Source organism: Mercenaria mercenaria, chromosome 17, assembly GCF_021730395.1.
Source record: "Mercenaria mercenaria strain notata chromosome 17, MADL_Memer_1, whole genome shotgun sequence".
Lineage (NCBI taxonomy): Eukaryota > Metazoa > Mollusca > Bivalvia > Venerida > Veneridae > Mercenaria > Mercenaria mercenaria.
The window spans coordinates 55,708,615-55,732,874 of NC_069377.1; the positions used below are offsets into that span (position 1 = coordinate 55,708,615).

Below are 24,260 nucleotides of genomic sequence, written 5' to 3' on the forward strand. Positions count from 1 at the left end.
ACAGCAATTTGACCAATGTGATTTCTTTATTACATTTCATTTTGTGTAATTTCTTTTTAATTCTTTAGAAGTAAGACCTCTGTTGACGCTTTTACTACCACCACTCACCTGAAAAGTCTGAACTTAAATGCTTCATTTTGTTAAAAAAAAAAAACATACCGCCAAGACACCAACAATACTTTTTCCCCATTCTTTAAAATCATTTTTGTTGAGATTCAGGACTGTAATTCAATAGTTCCTTTTCTTTATTACCTTGTAAATTCAAATAAAAATTCATGGTTTAAAATCTAGTACTGTTTGGAATAGTTTAACATACAACACATTTATCTTCTGGGACAAAAGTTACTGCTTAACTGATGGTAAATTGGAATAATAAAGTTATATAAAAGCTGTGCCACTTTGAAAAACCTATTAACACTACACACCTGTTAGCAGGTAAATCTTTTGCATTATTATCACAATGGTTCAAATACTGTGAAGTTTTGCCATTTAAATATCCATATATATAAGCTACCAGCACTTTTTATACAAATCACATATAGCTTTCCTTTATGTTCATTCACACATGTACATTGTATATACACATCAATCTTTTTCTCTCGCACTTGAAAAAAAACTCATACACTCCAAAAAAAAATTTCACTGTGGAAGGACAAGGTCTGCGGCATTACACAGCACAACTATTATTTAATTCATAAATAGACTTTTAAAGCTTTGAATAACAAACATTTACTTAAAGTAAACCCGACGCATGTGGTAAATCTTCTAAATTATCATAAAAATGTTCTCAATCACTAAATAATTTTTTTTATAAAACAATAAAACAGTTCCTTAAACCCCCAACTGCCATATAAAAGCCACAAGATGGTGCCGGGGCAGGTTTTTATATAAATTATGCATGTTTCACATCAGAGAGCCCTTTTTCAAAATTTTAAATAAACCACTGAATAAAAAGTTATGAAAAATTGCATAAATACACATTGAAATATTCTTTATCAATTGGTGTTTTTATTTTTTAAAACAAAAAATGTTGAAGTATAGTTTCAAAAAATTATTTAAACCTAACTGCCAAAAATTTGAATTTGCCGGGAGGAGCTAATGAGGTCATGAACCCTAGAGGAACAGAGAATGTAAACAATTCCCACGTGGTTAATTTTATCAACAAACCTGATCATCAGAAGGTTTCCTATCAATGGAATTAACACCTAGCTAGAGTGCATTGCAAAACTTCTCCAGAAAGTAATTTTGAATTTTTAAACCAAACAGAATATCATAGTCATTTCTAGTTATATTTTTATATGTCATATCATAAAAATGTTTTAAAGAAATAGGGAACTACTAATTACAGACATACAGTGATAAATATAATTTCAAATAGCTTATCATTTTTATTAGTCCTTATCACAGCAGCACTTGCTAATTTGCGTGTATTGTTCTGCATCCCAGACTTAAAAGTTTATTATTTCTACATTTATTGCTAGATTATCTCAATTAATGGACCAGCCAGCAATGACAGAATTTTAGTTAAATGAATGTTTGATTTTGAGTTTCATTGTTAAATTTACATAAACAAGATTAAAAATCAGGAATGCTAGTCTTGACTCAATTTTTCATAGGATTGATACTGATATGGATGCACAATATGGATAATAATAGTTTTTTACCATCAAAACATGCAAACTAGTTCAAATTTCTTCTTCAACTGACCATTGTTTACATTTGCCTGTGAATCATTTAAAGTGAGCTATTTTTAGCTAACAGACAGCCTAGAGTAGCGTTGTTATTTGATAGGCTCCTCCTACAAAACTTACTGCCAGGGTAGTAAAAGTTGGGGCTTTAAATCTTGACCTTTATCGTGCTGAACATTCTGAATCCAAAATTATGACAGCCAAATATATTCAATTTCCCAAATCTTAGTTTCAAATGTGTGTACATAGCAGAAAATTTAAGAAGAACTCTTAATAATTACAGTTTCCATAAAAACTATATAACTTCGGTCTTCCAGTACTATAAAATCAGAAAATTTAGTACTTTAATACCTTCATTTTCCAATTAGAGCAAAACTTAGTTAATCAAGACCCACAACAGACCATAAACTAGTAAGTTTACCATAATCAACTTTAACAACAAAATTTGGCACATAAAATAAATGATTGATATGGCAAAAAAAATCTTTTTCTTTGATCAAATTAATCTTTTTTTCTATTTTTCTACATCACAGCGATCTTACAACTGCGTAATTTTTGTAATTTAAGAGATTTTTTAAATTTTACAACACAATGAGCTGCTGCTGTATACATTTAACACACACAAAATTGTTGGCATTTTCAATACCAAAAACATCTTCCTTTCACTAAACAATTTCATTGTTTTGATATCACACATAAACTAGTACATACAGACACATAGTAACAACAACTATTAAAGCAGGGAATGAAAGACAAATTTTCATAATTTAAATGCAAATCTTGCTTTGATCTACAAAGATTCATTGGGCTAGTAAGATTACAACAATAAATTTACCGAGTATTTGTAATTAACAACCACTTTTTAGGTAAAAAAGAAAGACAACAACAAAAATAACTAAAGACTGTGAAAGCTGAAAGTATTTAAGGCTAACCCAAATTTTTTGGCACAAAAGTTCGTGAAATTGTAGTCATTTACAGAGGCTTTATCTACAGGGTTGGCTGGTGTCATTGGTTTCCATGGAGCCTAAATAAATTGATTTTTTAACAGAAAAAAAATATGAAATCAATTCTCCTTTAAGATTATTTTATCATAAAGATTATTAAGTCATTGTTCTGTTTTATTTTTTAAAATTCATTAATTGCAGTCTTTGGAATATCAGTTATGAAAAAAAAGTATTTCGAAATATACAATTACAAAATTACTACTGCTGCCAGTAAAATATTCAACATCAAATTTATGTTCTTGAAAGTTTTCTTGGTATAACTTTTATGACAAATGTATTTAAGTGGTATAAAAGTAGCAGTGGTTATACTCTGTTTTGTAACAAACTGCAGGCAGGAACTGATATAATTTAACACATGATTCACTTCCCAGCTATCAAGTCATACAACAGAAAGTGATAATTCAAACTTGTTAAAATAAATTATTGCTAAGAAACAATTTAGCATAGACATAGAATAAAGTTGTTCACCTCCTGTAATAAATATCCCATAAATTTCTGACACGATTTAAGAAAGATCACTTTTATTTCAGATCCACATATCTTCCGGAATATACTAGCAAAACGGTGAAGCAGTTGGATCAATTGTTTTAAATATGTCTTTGAGATTTTTGTCCGACCCTTGCGTCTCGTCTAGCCCTGGTGGTGGCATAATTTGTAACGAGTCCAAAATATCATGAGCGCTAACGTCTGAACTTGCACTAGGTACAGTTTCACTACTAGTTGAACTATTTGTAGTTTGTGGGCGAGACTGCACTGGTTGTGGTTGCACTGGTCGAGGTCTATTGTAACTATTGTACCCAGATTCCTCAGATTGTTGTGATGTATCACCTCCTAACGGTGAACTATATTCCGTACTTGATTTTCTCTGTCCAGAAAATCTTTTACCTGTAATGTCTGGTGAAAGACTTGCATCTGAAATACGCTTTCTTTTAAACCTTGGATCATTTCTATAATCTAGTTTTGGCTTTGGCAAGTCTCTAGCAGCTTCTTTTTCAGCAGAAGTTCCTGGCTGACTTATTTGTCTGTGAACTGATGAAACTGAATCTGCTTCAGTCACTTTCCCAAGTCGTGGATCTGATGTAGGGCTAACACCTAGCCCTAAATCAAGTGGTAAACTTGGTAAATTTTCTAGTTTAGTTATCTTTGGTTCACTAGATGGTTGTCTATTAAACATTCTAGGATCTATGGGTGGCGTAGAACCACGTGACCCTGGTTGCGAATCATGACTATTTTGTCGTGCAAGTCTTGGGTCAAATGGTCTACTTGCCGGATTTATGGCACTAGGACTATTTGAATCTTGTCGAGCTAGCCTTGGGTCCATTGCTCTTGCTGGCATTCCTGGATTGGATGTCATTCTCTGAACACGAGGATCTAGTGGCTTAGCTGGAGGTTCAAGTCCTGGTTTTAAGCGAGGGTCTAGTGGTCTTTGCACCGGCAATTCTGGTTTAAAAGTTTGATCACTTTCCTGTTTCATACCCGATCGTGGGTCTATAAATGGTGTCAATTCAGGTCTTGTGGGACCTGTTTGTTTTTCTTTAAACACTCTAGGATCTAGTAAGTTCGGAAGTTTATGTTCACTAGAACTTTTGTGTAATTCACTTTTCACTGGGACAACAGTTTTCGAATGGTCTATCACTTTCCCACTCTCTAATTCCTGTAATTTCAACATTTTTTGAACACGAGGGTCCAATTTATACTTCGAATCGTTCATATTAATATTATCTGGTATTCTTTGTTTGACGTACATGACACGTAATAATCTCCACGGACAGTCTCCGTCACGGGAATTTATAATCGCAGGTTCACGCTGGAATGCCTTTGATTGTGCAGCTTGTGTCCGAGGATCATTTGGTCTGAAAATAAATAAAATGGATCTTAAAATTATTAGCTTATATCCTAATTAATGGTATGCACTCTGGAGATAAATAGTCCTCAATCTTACATAAAATACTATTTGTGTGAAGCAATTTTTTTCCCCCCAAGTATCTGGCTGAAAAGGTTGTATCTTTGATATTACTGAACAGTAAATCTACAGTTGTCTCATGTAAAAACTGCGCTTTTCTATTTCAGTTTGATTTAAAGCATCACATTTTATCTTACACTAGTTAAGTGACAAACAATGAAGCAGGCAAAATCCATATAAGACTAGACTGTCTATAGGACGCTGGTGCCCCCACTCTACTCCTGTCACTGTATGCATAATTTTGACCAAGTCAAGGACCATAACTCTGGTCTGGCTGTATGAAATCCCAATTAAAACACTAGGTGCACAACTTCACATGCCAAATTAACATTTCTATGCAGTTTGATGACTCTACATCAAATACTTTTCGAGATAAGCAAGACACAAATTTGGATGGATGAACAGACAAGGATAAATGTTAGTCCCCCTACCCCCTCACTAAAAGTTAGGGGGCACAAAAACTTTGAGATAACTTACCTGCTTGGAGCTGCAGAACTTGCCGTATTTGAACTCTTAATGGCATTTATCATTTGCATAACATTTATTGATGATGATGCTGTGTTGGCTGGAATACTCTCAGAAGCTTTGGGCTGCAAGATAAAATAATGTATTTACTCTCTTAGGTATAAATATAAATACTAAACTAACAAGATTGGTTTGTAAAACATGCATTTTTCCCATCCAAGGTTGCTTCTCAGAGCAAGCTACAGAACTTTTCAGTTTCTACTAAACTGTTACCTTGACCTTCAACTAAAGATCCCTTTAACATTTATGAGTAATCTACATCTTCTGATTATAGGATATCATCTTATGAAGTTTAACTGCTTCAGAATGTCCAAGCCCTTTCTAGTTACTGATAGAAAATCATTTTTAGCAGTCAAAGTGACCTTGACCTTTGATCTACCGACTTGGACAGAATTAGTCAGTTCAGTGAAGCGAGAATATTTGAGTAAATACCTGACTTGGTGAAGTGAGGATACATACCTGGCTGAGAGAAGTGAGAATATTTGAGATATTTGGTGGCTTAACATCCTCATCCTCATCACTGGAGTACCATTTATCATCATCCACTGTAATACATATCATAACATGTTAATAGCAATTAGAAGACTTACACAAATTTTTATATCAGTTTGTTTTTGAAGACGTGCATGTGTATATCAATCATACTCAAAATGGCAATCCTTAGAGGTCATGTTTGCACTCCCAATTTGGTTCAGTTTTGTGTCCTCTAAACACCAACTGCTGATATGCCTCATTTAATGATTACACAAGCCAAATTCAGAGCAGTTCAAATAGCAAAAAGACATTTTATATGATCTTAACTAACAAAACACAACTTTTTTAACAAATAAACATTATATCACTTACTTTTCATTGAGCTAGCCGTGTTCTGCTGCTTTTCCAGCTGTTGATTATTCTCTGCTGTTTTTTGCTGCTGCATTTTCAACTGATGTTGTCGTATACGCATGAACATTTCGCGCTGTTTTGGCGGCAAATGGCTCGGAATTTCCATATCATCCTCATTGTTTGCTTCTGAATTATCTTCATCCCAATTTTGCTGTGGAGTGTGGTCACCTATGAAGTTAAAATAAACATATTATACAAACATAATACTTGACTCTTCATTTTTTTTTTTACAAAGTACCTTTTCATCATACCAACGCTATTACTAGATGCTTTAAAAAAACAAAATCAATTAACCGTTGCATTGCCAAAAACTGGACTTCACTCATCTGAGAGCTAGACAAAAGAGTAAATATATTCTTTGAATGTATTCAGAGTAGTAATCTTCCCATTAAGTAATAGAAAGAGCATTGAAACTCGAGGGTAAACGATTTGTACAAGGGGGCGTAGCCCCCGAGTATAAATCGTTTACCCGAGAGTTTTAATGTTCTTTCTGTTTTGTATCATAGCCATCCATATATGGTAGTTGTAGGCGGTCCACATTGCCATATACAGCAGTTCAGTGAGTACTTAAAATCCTTGCTTTACAAATGTGTAAAGCCCAGGTAAAATAAACCAATGCTAGAGCAGAAAATCAATAAAATACACTTGCTGTCTACTGTTCCAGACAGCTGGCATACTTTCCTATCTAACAGTGAGGTAACTAGCGTGCGGGTATTAAATACCTGCACACTTTTAGTTACCGCACCCTGTACTTGGAGTATACGAATTACCTGCACCAAATTTGTTAAGAAAAAACACCGAGCTATGATACAACTATACTTCTAGGTTTTGTTTATAAAGTAAATGTAATTAATACAGCTTTCAGTTTACCTTGGTTACTGCCACTGTCTTCCTGACGCATGTCAACATCTTGGCGAAAATCTTGGTCACCTAGGTTACTACTCTCACCACTTTTAACAGGTCTCATATCCACATCTGTTATCTCCTGGTCCTCTCTTTTAAGCCTAGGATCATTCTGTGCCCCCAATTTTCTAGGATCCCTTATGTTAGACCCACCTGCCATGTTCATTTGACTATTCATATTTTGATTAGTTTGTTGTTGATTCATATCTTCATCCTGCATCATTGACCCTTGACCTTGATTCATCATAACTTGCTGACCTTGACCCATTCCCATCATACCCTGTTGATTGTCTCCCATCATTCCATCCTGTCCAGGGCTCATTATCGAACCACTCATATTTGGAGGTGGTCCCATCATATTTGGTCCTTGCCCCATTACATTTGGGCCCATAAATCGTGGATCACCTTGCATAGACTTTGGACCTTGTTGACCTGGTCCCCTGTACTGCTGAAGCATAGGGGCTGCACGAAGAATTGCCCCAACCAAAGCTGCTGCCTGGCTCATAGGAGGCCCCAAAGGAGGTCCCTGCATGCCAGGACCCGACATTCCTGGTCCTGACATCATTGGTGCAGGACCTGGTCCCATTAAGCCAGGTCCGTTTCCCATATTTGCACCACTAACCATGGGAGGAGGCCCCTGCATATTCATTGGTGGCCCATCCATGCCTGGCCCAGGAGGTCCCATAAATGGTGGTCGTGGTGGGCCTCCTTGGTTTGGTGGTCCATTGAACCTCATGTTCGGGCCCCCAGGCCCCATCTGTTGATGCATGCCTTGATCTGGAAATCCACCTTGTAGCCTGAAGGATAGAAAAATAATCTATAAACATTATTAAATTTTATGCTAAATACTTCTGTAAAGTTACACTGGAATCTCTTGAATCATTTATAAACTACATTGTGTGTTCATAGGACACTGGTTCCCCTACTCCTGTTACTGTATGCATTTTTTTAACAAACTCAAGGGCTGTAACTCTGGTCTGGCTGTATCAAATTCCCATAACAAGAGGACCATGATGGTCCTGAATCGCTCACCTATCCCCACATGACCCAGTGTTGAACTGAGTATGAAGTCGTTATTTCTATTATTTGTCATAGTGACCTAGGTTTTGAGCATATGTGACCTAGATATCATCAAGATAAAAAATTCTGACCAATTTTCATGAACTCCATTGAAAAATATGACCTCTAGAGAGGTCACAAGGTTTTTCTATTATTTGACCTAATGACCTAGTTTTTGAAGGTACGTGACCCACTTTTAAACTTGACCTAGATATCATCAAGGTGAACAATCTCACCGATTTTCATGAAGATCTCGTGAAAAATATGGCCTCTAGAGAGGTCACAAGGTTTTTCTATTTTTCAACCTACTGACCTAGTTTTTGACCGCACATGACCCAGTTACGAACTTGACCTAGATATCATCAAGCTGAACATTCTCATTAATTTTCATGAAGATCCATTGAGAAATATGGCCTCTAGAAAGGTCACAAGGTTTTTCTATTTTTAGACCTACTGACCTAGTTTTTGACCGCACGTGACCCAGTTTCGAATTTGATCTAGATATCATCAAGGTGAACATTCTGACCTATTTCCATGAAGATCTCTTGAAAAATATGGCCTCTAAAGAGGTCACAAGGTTTTTCTATTTTTAGATCTACTGACCTAGTTATTGACCGCACATGACCCAGTTTCGAACCTGACCTAGATATCATCAAGGTGAACATTCTGACCAATTTTCATAAAGATCCCGCGAAAAATATGGCCTCTAGAGAGGTCACAAATTTTTTTCTATTTTCAGACCTACTGACCTAGTTTTTGACCGCACGTGACCCAGTTTCAAACTTAAGCTAGAGATCATCAAGGTGAACATTCTGACCAATTTCTATGAAGATCCATTGAGAAATATGGCCTCTAGAGAGGTCACAAGGTTTTTTCTATTTTTAGACCTACTGACCTAGTTTTTGACCCCACGTGACCCAGTTTCGAACTTGACCTAGATATCATCTAGGTTAACATTCTGACCAATATTCATGAAGATCTCTGAAAAATATGGCCTCTAGAGAGGTCACAAGTTTTCTATTTTTAGATTCTACTGACCTAGTTTTTGAACCCCACGTGACCCATTTCGAACTTGATCTAGATATCATCAAGATGAACAATCTGACTAAATTTCATGAAGATCCATTAGAAAATAATGGCCTCTAAAGAGGTCAACAAGTTTTATCTATTTTTAGACCTACTGACTAGTTTTTTGACCCCACTGTACCAGTTCTCAACTAGACCTAGTTATCATCAAGATGAAACATTCTGACAAATATCATAGAAGACTCTTGAAAATAAAGCCTTCTAGAGAGTTACATAGAAGTATTTCTATTTTTAGATCTACTGACCTAGTTTTTGACCCCACCTGACCCAGTTTCGAACTTGAACCTAGATATCTCAAGTGAACATTCTGACCAATTGTATGAAGTCCATTGAGAAATACTGGCTCTAGAGAGGTCACAAGGTTTTGATATTTTTAGACTCTACTGACCTAGTTTTTTACCCACGTTACCATTTCAAACTATGAACGCTAGATTCATCAAGGTGAACATTCTGACCAATTTTATAATCTCATGAAAATATGGCACTCTAGAGAGGTCACAAGGTTTTTCTATTTTTAGCCTCTATGACCTAGTTTTGACCGCACTGATCCCAGTTCGAACTTGACCTAGATATCATACAAGATGAACATTATTCTGACCAAACTTTCTTAAAGAATCATAAAAGTGTGACCTCTAGATTTCACAAGCTACCAAGTTTACGGACTGACGGAACCGCGATGACTGGCTACGACGTCGTACGACGGCGCCACGCGGTATCACAAAATGCTCACCTTGTCCTTGTGCTCATGGCTGACTAAAAATTCTGACCAATTTTCATGAAGATCCATTGAAAAAAACATGGCTCTAGAGATGTCCAAGTTTTTTATTTTTGACCTAATGACCTGTTTTGAAGGCACGTGACCCACTTTAAACTGACCTAGATTATCAAAGAATGAACAATTCCACCAATTTTCAAAGATCCTCGTGAAAATATGGCCTTTAGAGAGGTCACAAGGTTTTTTCTATTTTTCGAGACTACTCACTCTAGTTATTGACCGCACATGACCGAGTTAACGTGAACCTGACCTAGATATCTAAGCTGGAACATTCTCACAATTTTTCATGAAGATCCATTGAGAAATATGGCCTCTAGAGAGGTCACAAGGTTTTTTCTATTTTAGACCTACGACCTGTTTTTGACCCAAATGACCCATTTGAATCTGACTAGATATCATCAAGAATAACATTCTGACCAATATTCATGAAGATACTCATGAAAAAAATGGCCTCTTAGAGAGGTCACAAGGTTTTTTCATTTTTAGATCTACTGACCTAGTTTTTAAAACCACTGACCCAGTTTCGAACTTGACCTAGATATCTTCAAAGGTAAAACATTCTGACCAATTTCATAAGATCCATTGATAAATATCGCTCTCAGAGATGGTCACAAGGATTTTCATTTTTAGACCTACTGCACCTAGTTTTGACCGCACATGACCCATTGTTCGAACTCGACCCTAATATCGTCAAGGTGAACATTCTGACCAATTTTCATGAAGATCCATTGATGAGAATATGGCCATCTAGAGAGGTTCAATGTTTTTTTCTATTTTTAGATCTACTGACCTAGATTTTGACCCCACATGACCCATTCGAACATGACCTAGATATCATCATGTGAACATTCTGACCAATATCATGAAGACTCATTGAAAAATATGGCTCTGAGAGGTCCCAAGTTTTTCTTCCATTTTTAGATCTACTGACCTAGTTTTTAACCCACGTGACCCAGTTTCGAACTTGACCTAGATATCATCAAGATGAACAATCTGACCCAATTCATGAAGATCTCATGAAAAATATGGCCTCTAGAGAGGTCCACAGGTTTTCATTTTTCGACCACTGAACCTAGGTTTTTGACCCCACGTTGACCCATTTTGAACTTACCATAGATACATCAAGGTTAACATTCTGACCAATTTTCATGAAGATCTGTGAAATATGGCCTCTAGAGAGGTCACAGGTTTTTCTATTTTAGACCTAATTGACCTAGTTTTGATGCACTGACCATTTCGAACTTGAACCCTAGTAATCTCAAGATGAACAATTCTGACAACTTTCATAAAGATCCCATGAAAATTGACCTCTAGTAGGTACACGAACAAAAGTTTAAGACGCAACGGACGCACTGGTACGCACTACGTACGTACGTACGACGTTAACCAGCGACACAAAAGCTCACCTTGTCACTTGTGACAGGTGAGCTAAAAACACTAGGTGCACAACTTCACATACTGAATAATAATCCTTTCAGGTTTGATGACCCGGACAAACAGACAGACAGACAGACAAAGGCAAGTCTAAGTCTAACCCCCTCTTCCCCATTTTTTTTAAAAGTTATAGCTGAAATATTTTGAATGGACAGAGTAGCAAACTAACAGATGTACAGTCTAATTTATATATGTCTCCCAGATCATTCATATGTTCAAGCAGGACGTTTTTTATGAAATTCTACAACAGTATTAAATTCAGGAATCTACAGAAGTTGCTTCTATCAATTCATAACCAGTTTTAATAAACTCTCCACAAGAAACTAACAATTCTCCGCTTTAAGCTCCTCATTTACCTTATGTTTGGTGACTGGCCCATCTTTGGCGGTGGTTTGTTTGGACTTTCACCTGGTTTGTGCGTCTCGATGTCAAATATTGAAGGAATACTTTTCATGTCCTCCAATTTCTTCTGAATCTCCTGCTCAGACATATGGGGTTGATCACCTGTTAGGAAGTTAAATACATACAAATACTATGAAACTGACAAACATGCCTTCAAAATGAAAATATCTTAATGATACGTAGATGTTTTCTCTTATAAATACCTACACATTTAGCAAAACTATTTGTCCAGTGTATGTAGAAGATCCATATTACTAATGTTAGCCTTTGTGTAAATCATTAACGCTACCAGGCATGATTCATTTCTTTACATGTATATTTCCTTAAAAAATATTCAAACAACATTAGCAATGTTTAATATTTCTAGAACACAATAACTCATTACTTGCTAACTCTATTTCGGTGAAATAGGCATGGTTTTAAGTAAGTCAGTTAAAAGAAGAAAGAGAAATTGTTTTTCTACAATTTGCTTCAGAAGCTTACCTAGCAACCCTTTCTTTTTATGTTTCCTTTCTCCAAAATCTTCTTCCCAATCCTCCCTTTCTTTCAATAGCTGAAAAAAATAAAATTTAGGGTCTAGATACACAACAAAATCTAAACTAACTGAAAATTTCATCAATAAACATCTGTTATTTTCTCCATTTACTTTTCAATACATTTTAAATTATGTTCAATAGCATACTTCTGAAACAGCTGTTATATCTGTCTCTTTTCCAATGTTGGTGAAATGAAAACACATTTAATATTCACCCTACTCCCTTTTGCAGTGGCTGAACTATCCCTATAAATTGTTCCTCAAGTTCACTGTTACAGTGATACCCTTAGAAAAGAAATAGTTTGGATTTTTTGCAGGGACAGTCATGCCTTACTACTGGAAATACTTTCAATATGATAGCTGAATCTGGCTTTGGAATGTGTCTTACTTTTAACAAATTTGATAGTGAAGTCGGTTTATCAAAAATAAAACTCACATTTTGAAGGGCCATGTCCGTTTCTTCTGTCAGCGGTTGATGGGAAAACTTGCAGTTGTCTCCCTGGTAACACGTAGATCCAGTGTGGAAATATTTACATGGAAAATCTTGTGAGAATTGTCAAGGAAATGCATGTATATTACAATAACATAAGAACAGGATTTTGTCCTGACAGAGGAGGAGGAATTTTTGAAGCAGAATTTCAACTTCCAAGATCATAAAAGGTAAGTTCAACAAAATCTTTCAAATTCACTCAAAGATAATGTTTACGGTAAAACTTCCCTAGGACCTCCCCAGATTTTTTAAATATCTCTTTGCTATTTTTAGAATGAAAAAAAAAGTTGTTTGAAAAAATATTTGACTAGAAGTTCAGCCAAATTTTTTATTAATATATTCTCTAAAGAAATTATTTCACATTTAGTGCTCCATCAAAAAACAACTATCAGAAGCACCCAAAATTCCCGTCCAATTTCCTGCAGTGCCCTCCCTTTCATTCAGGGGACTGGATGTAGAATTTTTAAAAGTTCAAGTAACAAGAAATTCCGATCGAAACTACAAATTAACCCAAATGAAAGTTCATGTACAGTGTTTGGTCATCTCCCCTCAAAAGAATATTTATTATAATTCTTAGATCAAATTGTTTTTCCAAGTACAAGTAACACATGATTTTCATGAAAGGATATCATGCATGAAAACACATCCTTCCTTCCTGCAATATGACTGTAGATGGTACTTGCACAACTCTAATCTCTTCTGTGGCTGATAGTCATGGTTGAATGGACAATCTGGCCCCTGAAATTAAATACATATTGTCATCTTTGGCATCAATAAAAGTAGACTATTCAAATTTATGTAGATAAGCCTTTGAAAAATGATCAGATTTATTTCTTCTGAAATAACTGTACTGTCTTGAGGACATCAAAACATTCTTCATTTACACTGCTACAGTATTTCTCCTCAAGACAAATACTTAATGACTAACACTTCTTTATATACAAAATCTAAAACTTTCAACCATGTATTAATCAACACATATGCACGAATAACAACAAAGCCTACTATTATCTGTTCCTCTATGGCTTTCTTAATTTTTTTTTTGCCAATATGGAACTGTTCACCACTCAATCTGTAATAAAGATATAGTTTGAATCAAGGACTTTTAACCTCTAAAAACTCCAATATAAAATATCAGTAAAATGCAAAACAGTTAATACAATCAAACAGTACATACTTTTTGGCATTTTCCTTCCTTAAAGAAACGACACACCGGTCTCTCCTCCATTGGAGTTTGAAGAAGGGGTTTCTTCTTGGCAGGAGCATCTTCCTCAAAATCTTCACCTCTATCATTGCGCTGTCGTCGACGGTCAAACTTTTTCTGCTGCTGCTGCTGTTGTTGTTGTTGTTGCTTTCTTTTGCCCTTTGGCATTGGTTGCTGTAAGACAAGGATATTGGATTGTATAGAACAAAATGAGCAAAAAACAAGAGGGCCATGAAGGCCCTGTATCGCTCACCTGACCTATTGACCTATAAGATCATCAAGATCAACATATCATGACAAGTTTCATTAAATATGGTCATAAATGTAGCCTAATAGTGTTTACAAGCTTTATCCTTTGATTTTAACTTGGTGACCTAGTTTTGCCTCCCACATGAACCCAGATTCGAACTTGACCCTAAATGATCATCAAGATTAACAAGTCTATTAAGTTTCATGAAGAATACAGTCACAAATCTGGCCTCTAGAGTCTTAAACAAGCTTTATCCTTTGATTTACCTAGTAACCTAGTTTTTTAACACCTGACCCGATTTAAACTTGCCTATGATCATCAAGATTAACATTCTGACCAAGTTTCAATAGAATGGTCATAAATGTGGCCTCTAAAGTGTTAACTAACTATTCCTTTATTTTGACCCCGTGACCTGATTTTGTACGAACCCGACATGACCCAGATTCGAACTGACCTAAAGACATCAATTTATACATTCTGACTAAGTTTTCATGAAGATATAGTCAAAATGTGGCCTCTAGAGTGTTACAAGCTTTTCCTTTGATATGACCTATGACCTAGTTTTTGAACTCCATCATACCCAGATTTAACTTGACCTAAAGAGTTATCAAGATTAACATTCTGACAAGTTTCATTAAGATATGGTCATAAACGTGGTCCTCTACAGTGTTAATTACTTTTCCTTCTGATTTGACCCGGTGACCTAGTTTTTGCACCGACTGACCCAGATTCAAATTGCCCTAAAGATCATCAAGTTTAACATTCTGACTAAGTTTCATGAAGATATAGTCATAATGTGGCCTCTAGAGTGTTAACAAGCTTTTCCTTTGATATGACCTAGTGACCTAGTTTTTGACCCCACCTAACCCAGATTTGAACTTGAGCTATAGATCATCAAGATTTGACCAAGTTTCATTAAGGTATGGTCATAAATGTGGCCTCTAGTGTAAACTAGCTTTTCATTTGATTTGGCTTGGTGACCTAGTTTTTTATCCTACATGACCCAGATTCAAACTGGACCTTAAGATCATCAATATTAACAATCTGACCAAGTTTCATGAAGATACAGTCATAAATGCGGCTTCAACAGTGTTAACAAGCTTTTCCTTTGATTTGACCTGGTGACCTAGTTTATGATCCCAGATAACCAAATATCGAACTCGTCCAAGATTTTATTAAGGGTAACATTCTGACCAAGTTTCATTAAGATTGGGCCAAAAATGTGACCTCTAGAGTGTTAACAAGCTTTTTCTTTGATTTGACCTGGTGACCTAGTTTTTGACCCCAGATGACCCAATATCGAACTCGTCCAAGATTTTATTGAGGGTAACATCCTGACCAAGTTTCATTAAGATTGGGCCAAAATTGTGACCTCTAGAGTGTTAACAAGCTTTTCCTTTGATTTGACCTGATGACCTACTTTTTGACCCCAGATGACTTAATATCGAACTCGTCCAAGATTTTATTGAGGGTAACATTCTGACCAAGTTTCATTAAGATTGGGCCAAAAATGTGACCTCTAGAGTGTTAACAAGCTTTTCCTTTGATTTGACCTGATGACCTAGTTTTTGACCCCAGATGACCCAATATCGAACTCGTCCAAGATTTTATTGAGGGTAACATTCTGACCAAGTTTCATTAAGATTGGGTCAAAAATGTGACCTCTAGAGTGTTAACAGTCAAATTGTTGACGACGGACGGACGGACGGACGGACGGACGGACGACGACGGACGCCGGACACAGGGTGATCACTAAAGCTCACCTTTGAGCACTTCGTGCTCAGGTGAGCTAAAAAAACCTGTAAGACAAACCTTACCACTAAACTAGTTATACATTCCTCTTTGAAACTAGTCAAGTGTAAGATTTATTAAAAGTATCGGCAAAACTTGCATCAAATGCGTAATTTAGTGGTTATTACAAGATGGCTGAATAGTAAACTTTTTCTGGAAAATGTTTACTAAAAATTATCTGCCTATTGTAATTGGTTTTCAATGGAAACACTCAGACGAATGCATAATATACCCATGATCATCATTACTATTAAACCAAAGTCTAAATTTCTGCAAAAATCACAATCGAGGACAAACACTTATTGATAATGTTAAACAATGAAAAGTTATACATTGTATTTCTCACATAACTAACCTCCATATCCATTTCCATGTATTCACCTTCCATGCCAAATTCGAGCTTCTTGTCAGCATATCTGCAACAACACAAAAACCAAGTATTAAAATACTGAAAAAGAAATTGCACAAAAAAGTTTCTACTCAACTTTTTACTCTTTACTTTATAACTGATCTATGAAATGACCTGCTGAAATTCTAACTGTCAACGAGTACAACAGAATATTTTGCTCTGCAAAAGAAAAATTCAACATCAGTAAAACAGTCCATCTTCCATATAAATTTGATTTTTATGCTTAATACATGATCATTCATAAATCCTACCATTTCTGTTAATGATAAGCTATATTATAGTCTATGACCGACCACAATCCAATGTTTCTACAAACCTGCTTGCATCATATTCATCGTCTGAGGGACTGTCATAAAGTCCAGGTGGACTGTCATAACCATCTCCATAGCTACGTCCCTTCCCTCGGTCTCTATCACGACCGCTACGGTCTTTCTTGTTGGACTTGTCACCCCTATCCCTGTCATGCCGATCTCTGGAGCGATCCCTAGTTTTATCTTTGTCAACACTACTTTTATCACGATCCTTGCCTCTGTTAATTAAAATTAGATTTTAATAATGTAGGTCAAATTTACTTGTTTCTAAATAATGCCTTTGCAACATAGCATATTTGCTTATATTTTCTTTCATACTTAGATGCAAATTTTACACTGTGTCTTACAAGTTTCATAAATTTACCAGTGCTTTTTTATTATTTAATAGCTATTATAGGGTCACTTGAAAAAGTCTTTTTATCCACATTTGAGACAAAAATTCCCAATTGTACCATGTAAATTTGTTTTTGGTATTGTCAAGCAAAATTGAAATGATAATCTAAAATATAAATGATAGTAAAGAAATAACTGTCAAGTCTTTGCTTTTTGCTAATTGGATTTTTCCTAATTTTGACCAAAATGCCGCTTAAATTCCCAAAGCCATGCGTAAATGGGTCATCTTACTAAAATACTGAAAAAATCCCCGATAGAAGTTTTTGTTCATTTTGCAGACCATTTTTATATGTTTACCTTTCTCTATCACGTCCACTATGATGCCTGTTTTCGCCAGACCCGCGCCGTCTTTTATCACCATCCTTGTCATGTTTCCCAGAATACTTGTCTTCGCTGTGACTGTCATGAGCAGGACTATCGTGTTTTCTGTCATTTTTTTCTCGTCTGGTGTCAGACCAAGAACTGTCGTAATCTTCTCCCGATTTATCATAATCATAGTCTTTGTGACGTTTCTTTTTTTGTTTGTCTTTATGTTCTTCTTTGGAAGTACGTCTACGTTTTGAATGTCTATCACGTTTGTCATGTCCACGTCTTTTGTGATCCTCACGGTGTCCACCACTCCTTTGTTTAGTTGGACTGGATTTGTTTGAGTTAGATTTATCCTCCCCTTCTTCTGAAAAGCAGCAAAATAAAACATCTCCAAAAAGTGTCTTTATTAGCAAACAAAGTAATCTGGAATATCCTTCAGACAATGAATTTGTATAGTCAAAAGCAATGGAATTATCTTGAAACTTGCTAATTAAAATAACAATAAGAAAGCTTTCAGTTTATGGTGGCCAATTCTAAAGACACAGTTTCAATTAATTTTTTTCCTCCCCTTTCTTTAAAGTGTGGAAACTTTCCATAAAATGGACAGAAGAAACTTGATATCTAATACTACTTTAGAAAAGTCAACAACACAATAGTTCTTTAGAATGTAAGAAAAGAATCAACTAAATTTCATCCTAACCTTCTTCCTCCTCATTTATTTCACCATCTTGATCACTGGCAATCTCGCCATCTTCAAGAATTTCTCCATCTTCTGCATCATCTGCAGTGCCTTCGTCGGCTGACATTTGTTCAACTTTCTTCTCAATTGTTCCTGTACCAGCATCAGACCCTTCTAACTTTGAATTCATTTGTAAAGGGTCTTTATTTTCTTTTTGTTCAATATGTCCCATATCACTGTCACTCACAATTCCTTCATTATCCTGTGGGGCCATATTTTCGTCACTATTGTTACCTGCTAATTCTTGAGCTTGCTCTATTGACTGGTTCTCTGTTTCCATGATCATTTAGCCTCCCATTGCTTGTTTTATGAAATAGCAGTCTAAAGACCTGCAAACAGAATGAAAAAAAAACATGTTAATCTCTATATTTAAAACAAAAAAAGCAAACAATCTTAGTTTCAAGTTTTCAATGGTAAAGTACATTCAAAATCCTACTCCTGATTTTGAAATCAAATTCTTAAACTGACAAATTGATGCAAATGCATCATTGCAAGAATGGTCAGCTCAGTTCTCAGTTTCATGACCTTGGACTCAGCACATGTATAGGATTCTCAACACTCTTTAAATTGCTTTTATATTCAGATTTGTCAGTGGTTAAAACATCACACAACCTGCAACTTTTTCTCCAGTTTTGCACCTTAATATCCTCATAAAATTTGGAAAAATCTGAGCATTCTACTGAGCAAGATCTATACCACAATAAACAGCAGTAAATCAACACCTGACACAAGAAGGTCTAGCAATTAAAGCTCTATTGTCTCAGTACTCGAATGACAAATTCATGTATAATATACATATGCAGGGGAATGGGCAAACAGCTTCACTTGTCTTGCAACATTTTTGGTCTTATTTCATTCATGCTTCTACTTGTCTCTGTTGTTCAACATTGATTTCACACACAGATGTAAGGCCAACTGACCATGATAAAAACTACTGGTCATAATCTTGATATAATATGGCGTTGTTCATTTCTACACTATGGGCTTTTGACTCATTTCTTCTGCAGGAACATCAGTCTGTTTAATATCAGACTAGTTTGGTTTGAATTTAAATTGCATGGGTTCTTTGCTGCGCTTGGAAAGGGTCTTTGACTTGATCATTATTGGGTCAATCAATTTCACTGCTTTTAACTATATATAGGTTTCTCAGTTTTCTACGAAAAGGGAATAGGCCTTCCTTTGTCTAAATGGACAGACTTGAATCTTTTGACTTCCTTTAATTCTCACTACTTTTCTGTTTTTAACGCTGTTTTTCTGTCCATGGTATCTGTTGCTGATGTTTGTTCCATTTCGGATCTGTACGTGTGCTTTCGCCTTTAAATATTTGCCTTAATTTTTAATCTTTCCAAGTCAGGTTTACACTTTGCTTTTTCAGCTTTAAAATGTTTTGCTCTTAACTTAAACTATGAACATGAAAATGGCAGAAACTTAAACTTCCATTGTTACTAGGAAACTGGTGACTGAATCATTTGCATTATTATGCATGCATAAAAATTTTTTTCAAGGTATTGTTCCCTTCCTTGGAAATCATTGTATCTTTGAGCGAAATGACAAGACTGATAAAAACATTTTGTTGTGCGTGTGTGTGTGTGTATCATGTAAATATATTATGTGTGTGTATAGCAACAACCATATCCGCAAGGGAGATAATTTTGATAAATACACACAATTCTGATCTCATTACCCTCTGTTGGTATTACACTTTTCTGCCCCACCCCCAGAAAAATGATTTGGAGTGCTAATGTATACATTTATGTATAGGAAAAGGACAGAAGTGGATGATTCTGACATGTTTGTCTAGAAATAAATGCAAAAAGGCTATAAAAGACATTATCAAAAGAAGTTCCATAATCTTCGCAAAGGAGGTATTTTTTTCATTTCGCATAATTACTTAGTTACATCATCAAGCGCATTGATTTTCATAATTTGACTACATGGTAGAATTTCAATATCCTGTGATTTTGTAATTATCTCCCTTTAATGACAATCTTTAATAGTTGAAAAAAAAAATTAGATTGCCTTAAAAAATCTCAGATATGAATTACAGTTACTGCTTCAATACTAGTTAAGGATGGTTAAAACTTAAGTATTCAAGTTAATGTTTCAGACCAATTCTGTATGACCCAAAACAATTTTGATTGCTGGAAAAACACAAAAAAAAAAAATCTTTGAAAACTGACAAGTAGAACTGATTCTGAAATTTGAATACAATGTGTACATAACCAGCAAAGATACAGAACACTTATTGTACTTCCTGTGCCTTTCCGTGCTTAAAATACAAAATAAATGGGGTTAGAACATTTCACTTCTTTTTTAAGACAGTTTTTGTATTTTCTGGAGCATCAAAAATGTAAGGTAATCCTTTTTTACATAAAAGTTATATATTTTCTTATTTGGCATAAGAAGAAATTCCAAAAAATATGTGGGTTTTTTTTTTTTTTTCGTTTTGATATAAAAATGGGAGGTTGCTGCTAGTGTGTCTTGAGAATGAGAAGGGTTGGGTGGGGGCATATTTGAATCTGCCATCCAATTATAAATAAAAAATAGCAAAATTATTTAGTGGACTAAAATATGTTTGAACTGTGAGGGATATTATCCTGCTCATATGGAAAGAAAAGTTAATGAAGCAAACAAAAAAACATTTATTTTTTTTATTCCCTGGGCAAGCATTTGTGTTTAAAATTCTCAACATCTTGACCAAGAGCCCAATGTACAGTTTTAATATCAGAAAATTTTATAATGGCCAAATGCCACTTAAAGGGCCTCTCTGTAAACATCAATGACAATGTCACTTTATAGGTAAATAGTCTGGCAGTGTGCCAAATATAAATTTCTGTTCAAGTCCATATAAATTTACAGTGACCATTACAGTAAACTTGATAAAAAATTATCACTGAAATCTCTACCTATAGCATTGATTCACAGTGTTACACCTTAACAGGTAAAAGTTAAAAATAGTGACAACAGATGGCCGTCTGATGACTGAAAGGTCAATGACAGGGCCTCATTATTTTACCATTTTGGGTGTTGCAAAGAGGTCATTAAGTGGGCAATATACCAAATGAAAATAAGTACTTCAATAGCTGAAATACTGTTTTTTTCTTACATAAGGTACAAATTTGAAACTAAATTTTCTACTGTAGTTGTGTAGTCATTTTAATTGTTTGGAAGTTACAATTTTAATGTGTGAATGAAAACTTACCTTATATTCCTCGCGAATAATTTAACAATAAATATGTTTTTATTTAATCAAGATTTATAGTAAAAGTTATTTATTAAGAGTGGTGATCTTATAAATACATTGTTGTCTTGTACATAACATAGTGTTTACCAATTATCTAAGACTGTAGTCAACTAAATTGGTGTGTTGTTTATTTATATAAAATAGCCCATCTCCCATTTAATTTTACGTAAATACGGCGCCCGTAAATACTGACAGGCCGTAATACCGTTTGACCAGACTATTCAACCGTATCTTTTATCTCACCGCAAATTGGATTTTTTTCTATTTATAGGTCTAGACGTAATTCATCACATGACATCGCACCTCGACATCACGTGACCTATTTGACACGTCAGCGATATGTCGCCAACACAACAACAATGGTTCCGGTTTGTGCTATAACCAAACACTAAATTTCTAGCGTCCCCTTATTTACAACCAAAAACAAATTTGCCATATAAACCCTGCCATAACTTTCTATATCTTTGTAACAACTATGACAAAAAATACACGTCCGCCCAAACTGTGTGCCGCCATTACTGTACAGCAATATATCAACACGCCATGAGGAATGACATTTTTGCCAGAGACCTGTTCAGTTTTCTTAAAATTGCATCCTTCACGTTATATTTGATAACACAAATTGTAAACGAAATGCTCGCCTTCTCTTCCATTATGTATAATAAATTTTACCCATCCCCAATGTTCACTTTTCTGCCACCATATTGAATGTTTGTGAAGTTTTCAACAAAGAATGTGGCTATTATAACCAATGGGTTTTTGCGGAAAAGAAGGGATATGTACCATATAGAAAGAGATCCATGTAACGAGAGTAGCCTTATATTTTAAAAGAGAATATTATCGAGTATATTGCGAATCCTTTTTCATGTCCAAATCTCACATAAATTTCTCCAACTATATGAACAAAGACTGTTCTAGATCTAACACGCAAAATGGCGGAGTTTTATCATTCAGTGACGTCAATGGCCTTGATGGGCGGAAAGAGGTTCAACAAGGGGGTAATCCAATTTATTAGTTGTGAAGATAAAGGGAAATATATACGTTTATTGGGAATATTACCTTAAGAACCTCTATCACGCGTCTTATTCATGATATGAGGAATGCGAAATATCAAGAGGCCCAAGATGGGAGGGAACAACCCATTGTGAGAGAATATTAAGTTGGTCGTTTGGCATTACACAGTTTATGCATAAAAACATATTTCGACGACTAACGTGTTTACAGTGATTTTTTATTTGAATAAATGTAGCCTTTTTATATTTCATGAATATTTGTCCAATCAACGTGCTGTAATTTAAGTAAAAACAATTCTATTAATGATGAAAATTCTGCTCTTGTGTAATCATTTTAGCATTAACCCGTTTATACGTAGAATTATGTTCAAATGCAAGTTTTTATTATTATGAGTAAATACTATCATGATGATCATTGGTAGCCGGACAAAATTCCCTCCACACTAAAAGTAGGTCATCTCAAATATTTACTGTTGCCAGGGGCGATTTGATTTGTAATGAACAAACATGATCAATTTACGTATGAAACAGCTGTGACCACGAATGCAAGCTGCTTCATAAAACATTGATTTTAATGTCCCTATCAAAAAGAACGTGTTAACTTCATGCAAAATGAAAAAAAAATGTAAAGATCGCAAATAAAAATGAACTAGCTACAGTATTGCACTGAACAATAAGACATACACGGTTATTGCAAGCACTTTTCCTGACTGAAAAATATACGCATTCGGGTATGAATATTAAATACTTGCCTATGAAATGTTTTTGCACACTATTTAGTATTCTTTAATCTATATTTCTAATTGATCTTCATCAAGACCAACGTGAAATACTTTGATATTTCCTTCCATTTTTCTCCCTGTAAAGTATAAGAATCCTTTTTGTCCTTTGTTTTCAGGTTAAATTGTTCTGCTTTTCACTCGTTTAGACCAATTTAAATTTACAAATTACAGTAAAATCGGTTAATGTAATATATCTAGATACATTTGCTGAGAACATTGGCTGAATACAATCATTTCAATGCCTACTTTTCTTCAAACAACTTCAAGAATACCGTCTTCAGCAAGATTTTTTTCAGCCCTGTGCACAACCCGGTAATCTATAATTCAGCTCGCTTTGCACGCATGATCGATACCTGGTACACAAATAGCTTAATTAGCATAAATTCTCCCCGCTTTGTGCCTCACTCTGAATCAGACATGTTGTATATCACGGATAGTTTGCTTGGGGGTAAATATAGGTATCCGTTTCGTGCCATGGGGTGCATTAAGGTGATAGGCGTGTTGGGAAATAGCTAAAGGGAGACAAATCGTAAACTAAATTAAAAAAGTATCGGCAAGGTTATGTCGGTCAAGAGCTTTTATAATGTTATATCATCTACCGACAATAAATAAATATTGACTTGACTTGTTGTCTTCGTGTAATCGTCAATTTAAACGTTTTAATATGATGTCCGAGATGTTCAATTTCACGGACGTGGACTAATTAATGACAGGAATCTTGCCCAAGAAGCAAGTATGCGGAAATGTCGACTGTCACCTAACATACATGCAAAATGATAAAATTTAAACAGTCCAAATTGATGAGACTTAAAGTAAAATAGGTCTGTGTTGTTTCATATTATTTCAGTTTCTGCACACACTGTCACTTGTACCCTTTTAATAAATGTTCGTGTACATACATTCGTAATACTAGCCTTAGTCCTTACTGGGATTCGGGTATGTGCAACTGCATTGGATTTTAAACCAGGACATTTTCATTTTCATCATCTATATCATTGGGCGGGGGCGGAACAGTAATGTCATGTAAGGCCAACTAATGTCTGTACACCCTGGTCAGGGAGTTATC

At 35.2% G+C, this 24,260-nt stretch overlaps 2 protein-coding genes across 5 annotated transcripts in view; one reads left to right on the forward strand and one right to left on the reverse strand.

The window, feature by feature from the left end:
* LOC128550089 (F-box only protein 30-like) overlaps positions 1 to 24,260 on the forward strand; it is a 121,697-nt gene that overhangs the window by 39,010 nt on the left and 58,427 nt on the right. The window lies entirely within an intron of this gene.
* On the reverse strand, positions 145 to 23,514 carry LOC123536871 (zinc finger CCCH domain-containing protein 4-like). Of its 4 annotated transcripts, none has more exons than XM_053528223.1 (15): positions 23,165 to 23,514; positions 18,117 to 18,484; positions 17,405 to 17,780; positions 16,720 to 16,932; positions 16,350 to 16,410; positions 13,927 to 14,127; positions 13,378 to 13,487; positions 12,696 to 12,804; positions 12,208 to 12,277; positions 11,679 to 11,826; positions 6,936 to 7,765; positions 6,027 to 6,233; positions 5,640 to 5,725; positions 5,133 to 5,245; positions 145 to 4,545 (listed from the first exon to the last, which is right to left on the reverse strand). In XM_053528223.1, the coding sequence occupies exons 2-15, from the start codon at positions 18,439 to 18,441 to the stop codon at positions 3,246 to 3,248; spliced, it is 4,149 nt and encodes a 1,382-aa protein (XP_053384198.1). In that variant the 5' UTR covers positions 18,442 to 18,484; positions 23,165 to 23,514; the 3' UTR covers positions 145 to 3,245. The 4 variants fall into 4 exon arrangements, with proteins under 4 accessions (XP_053384198.1, XP_053384200.1, XP_053384197.1 ...); XM_053528225.1 differs by having other exon boundaries at positions 23,441 to 23,509; XM_053528222.1 differs by lacking the exon at positions 23,165 to 23,514 and adding an exon at positions 22,183 to 22,339.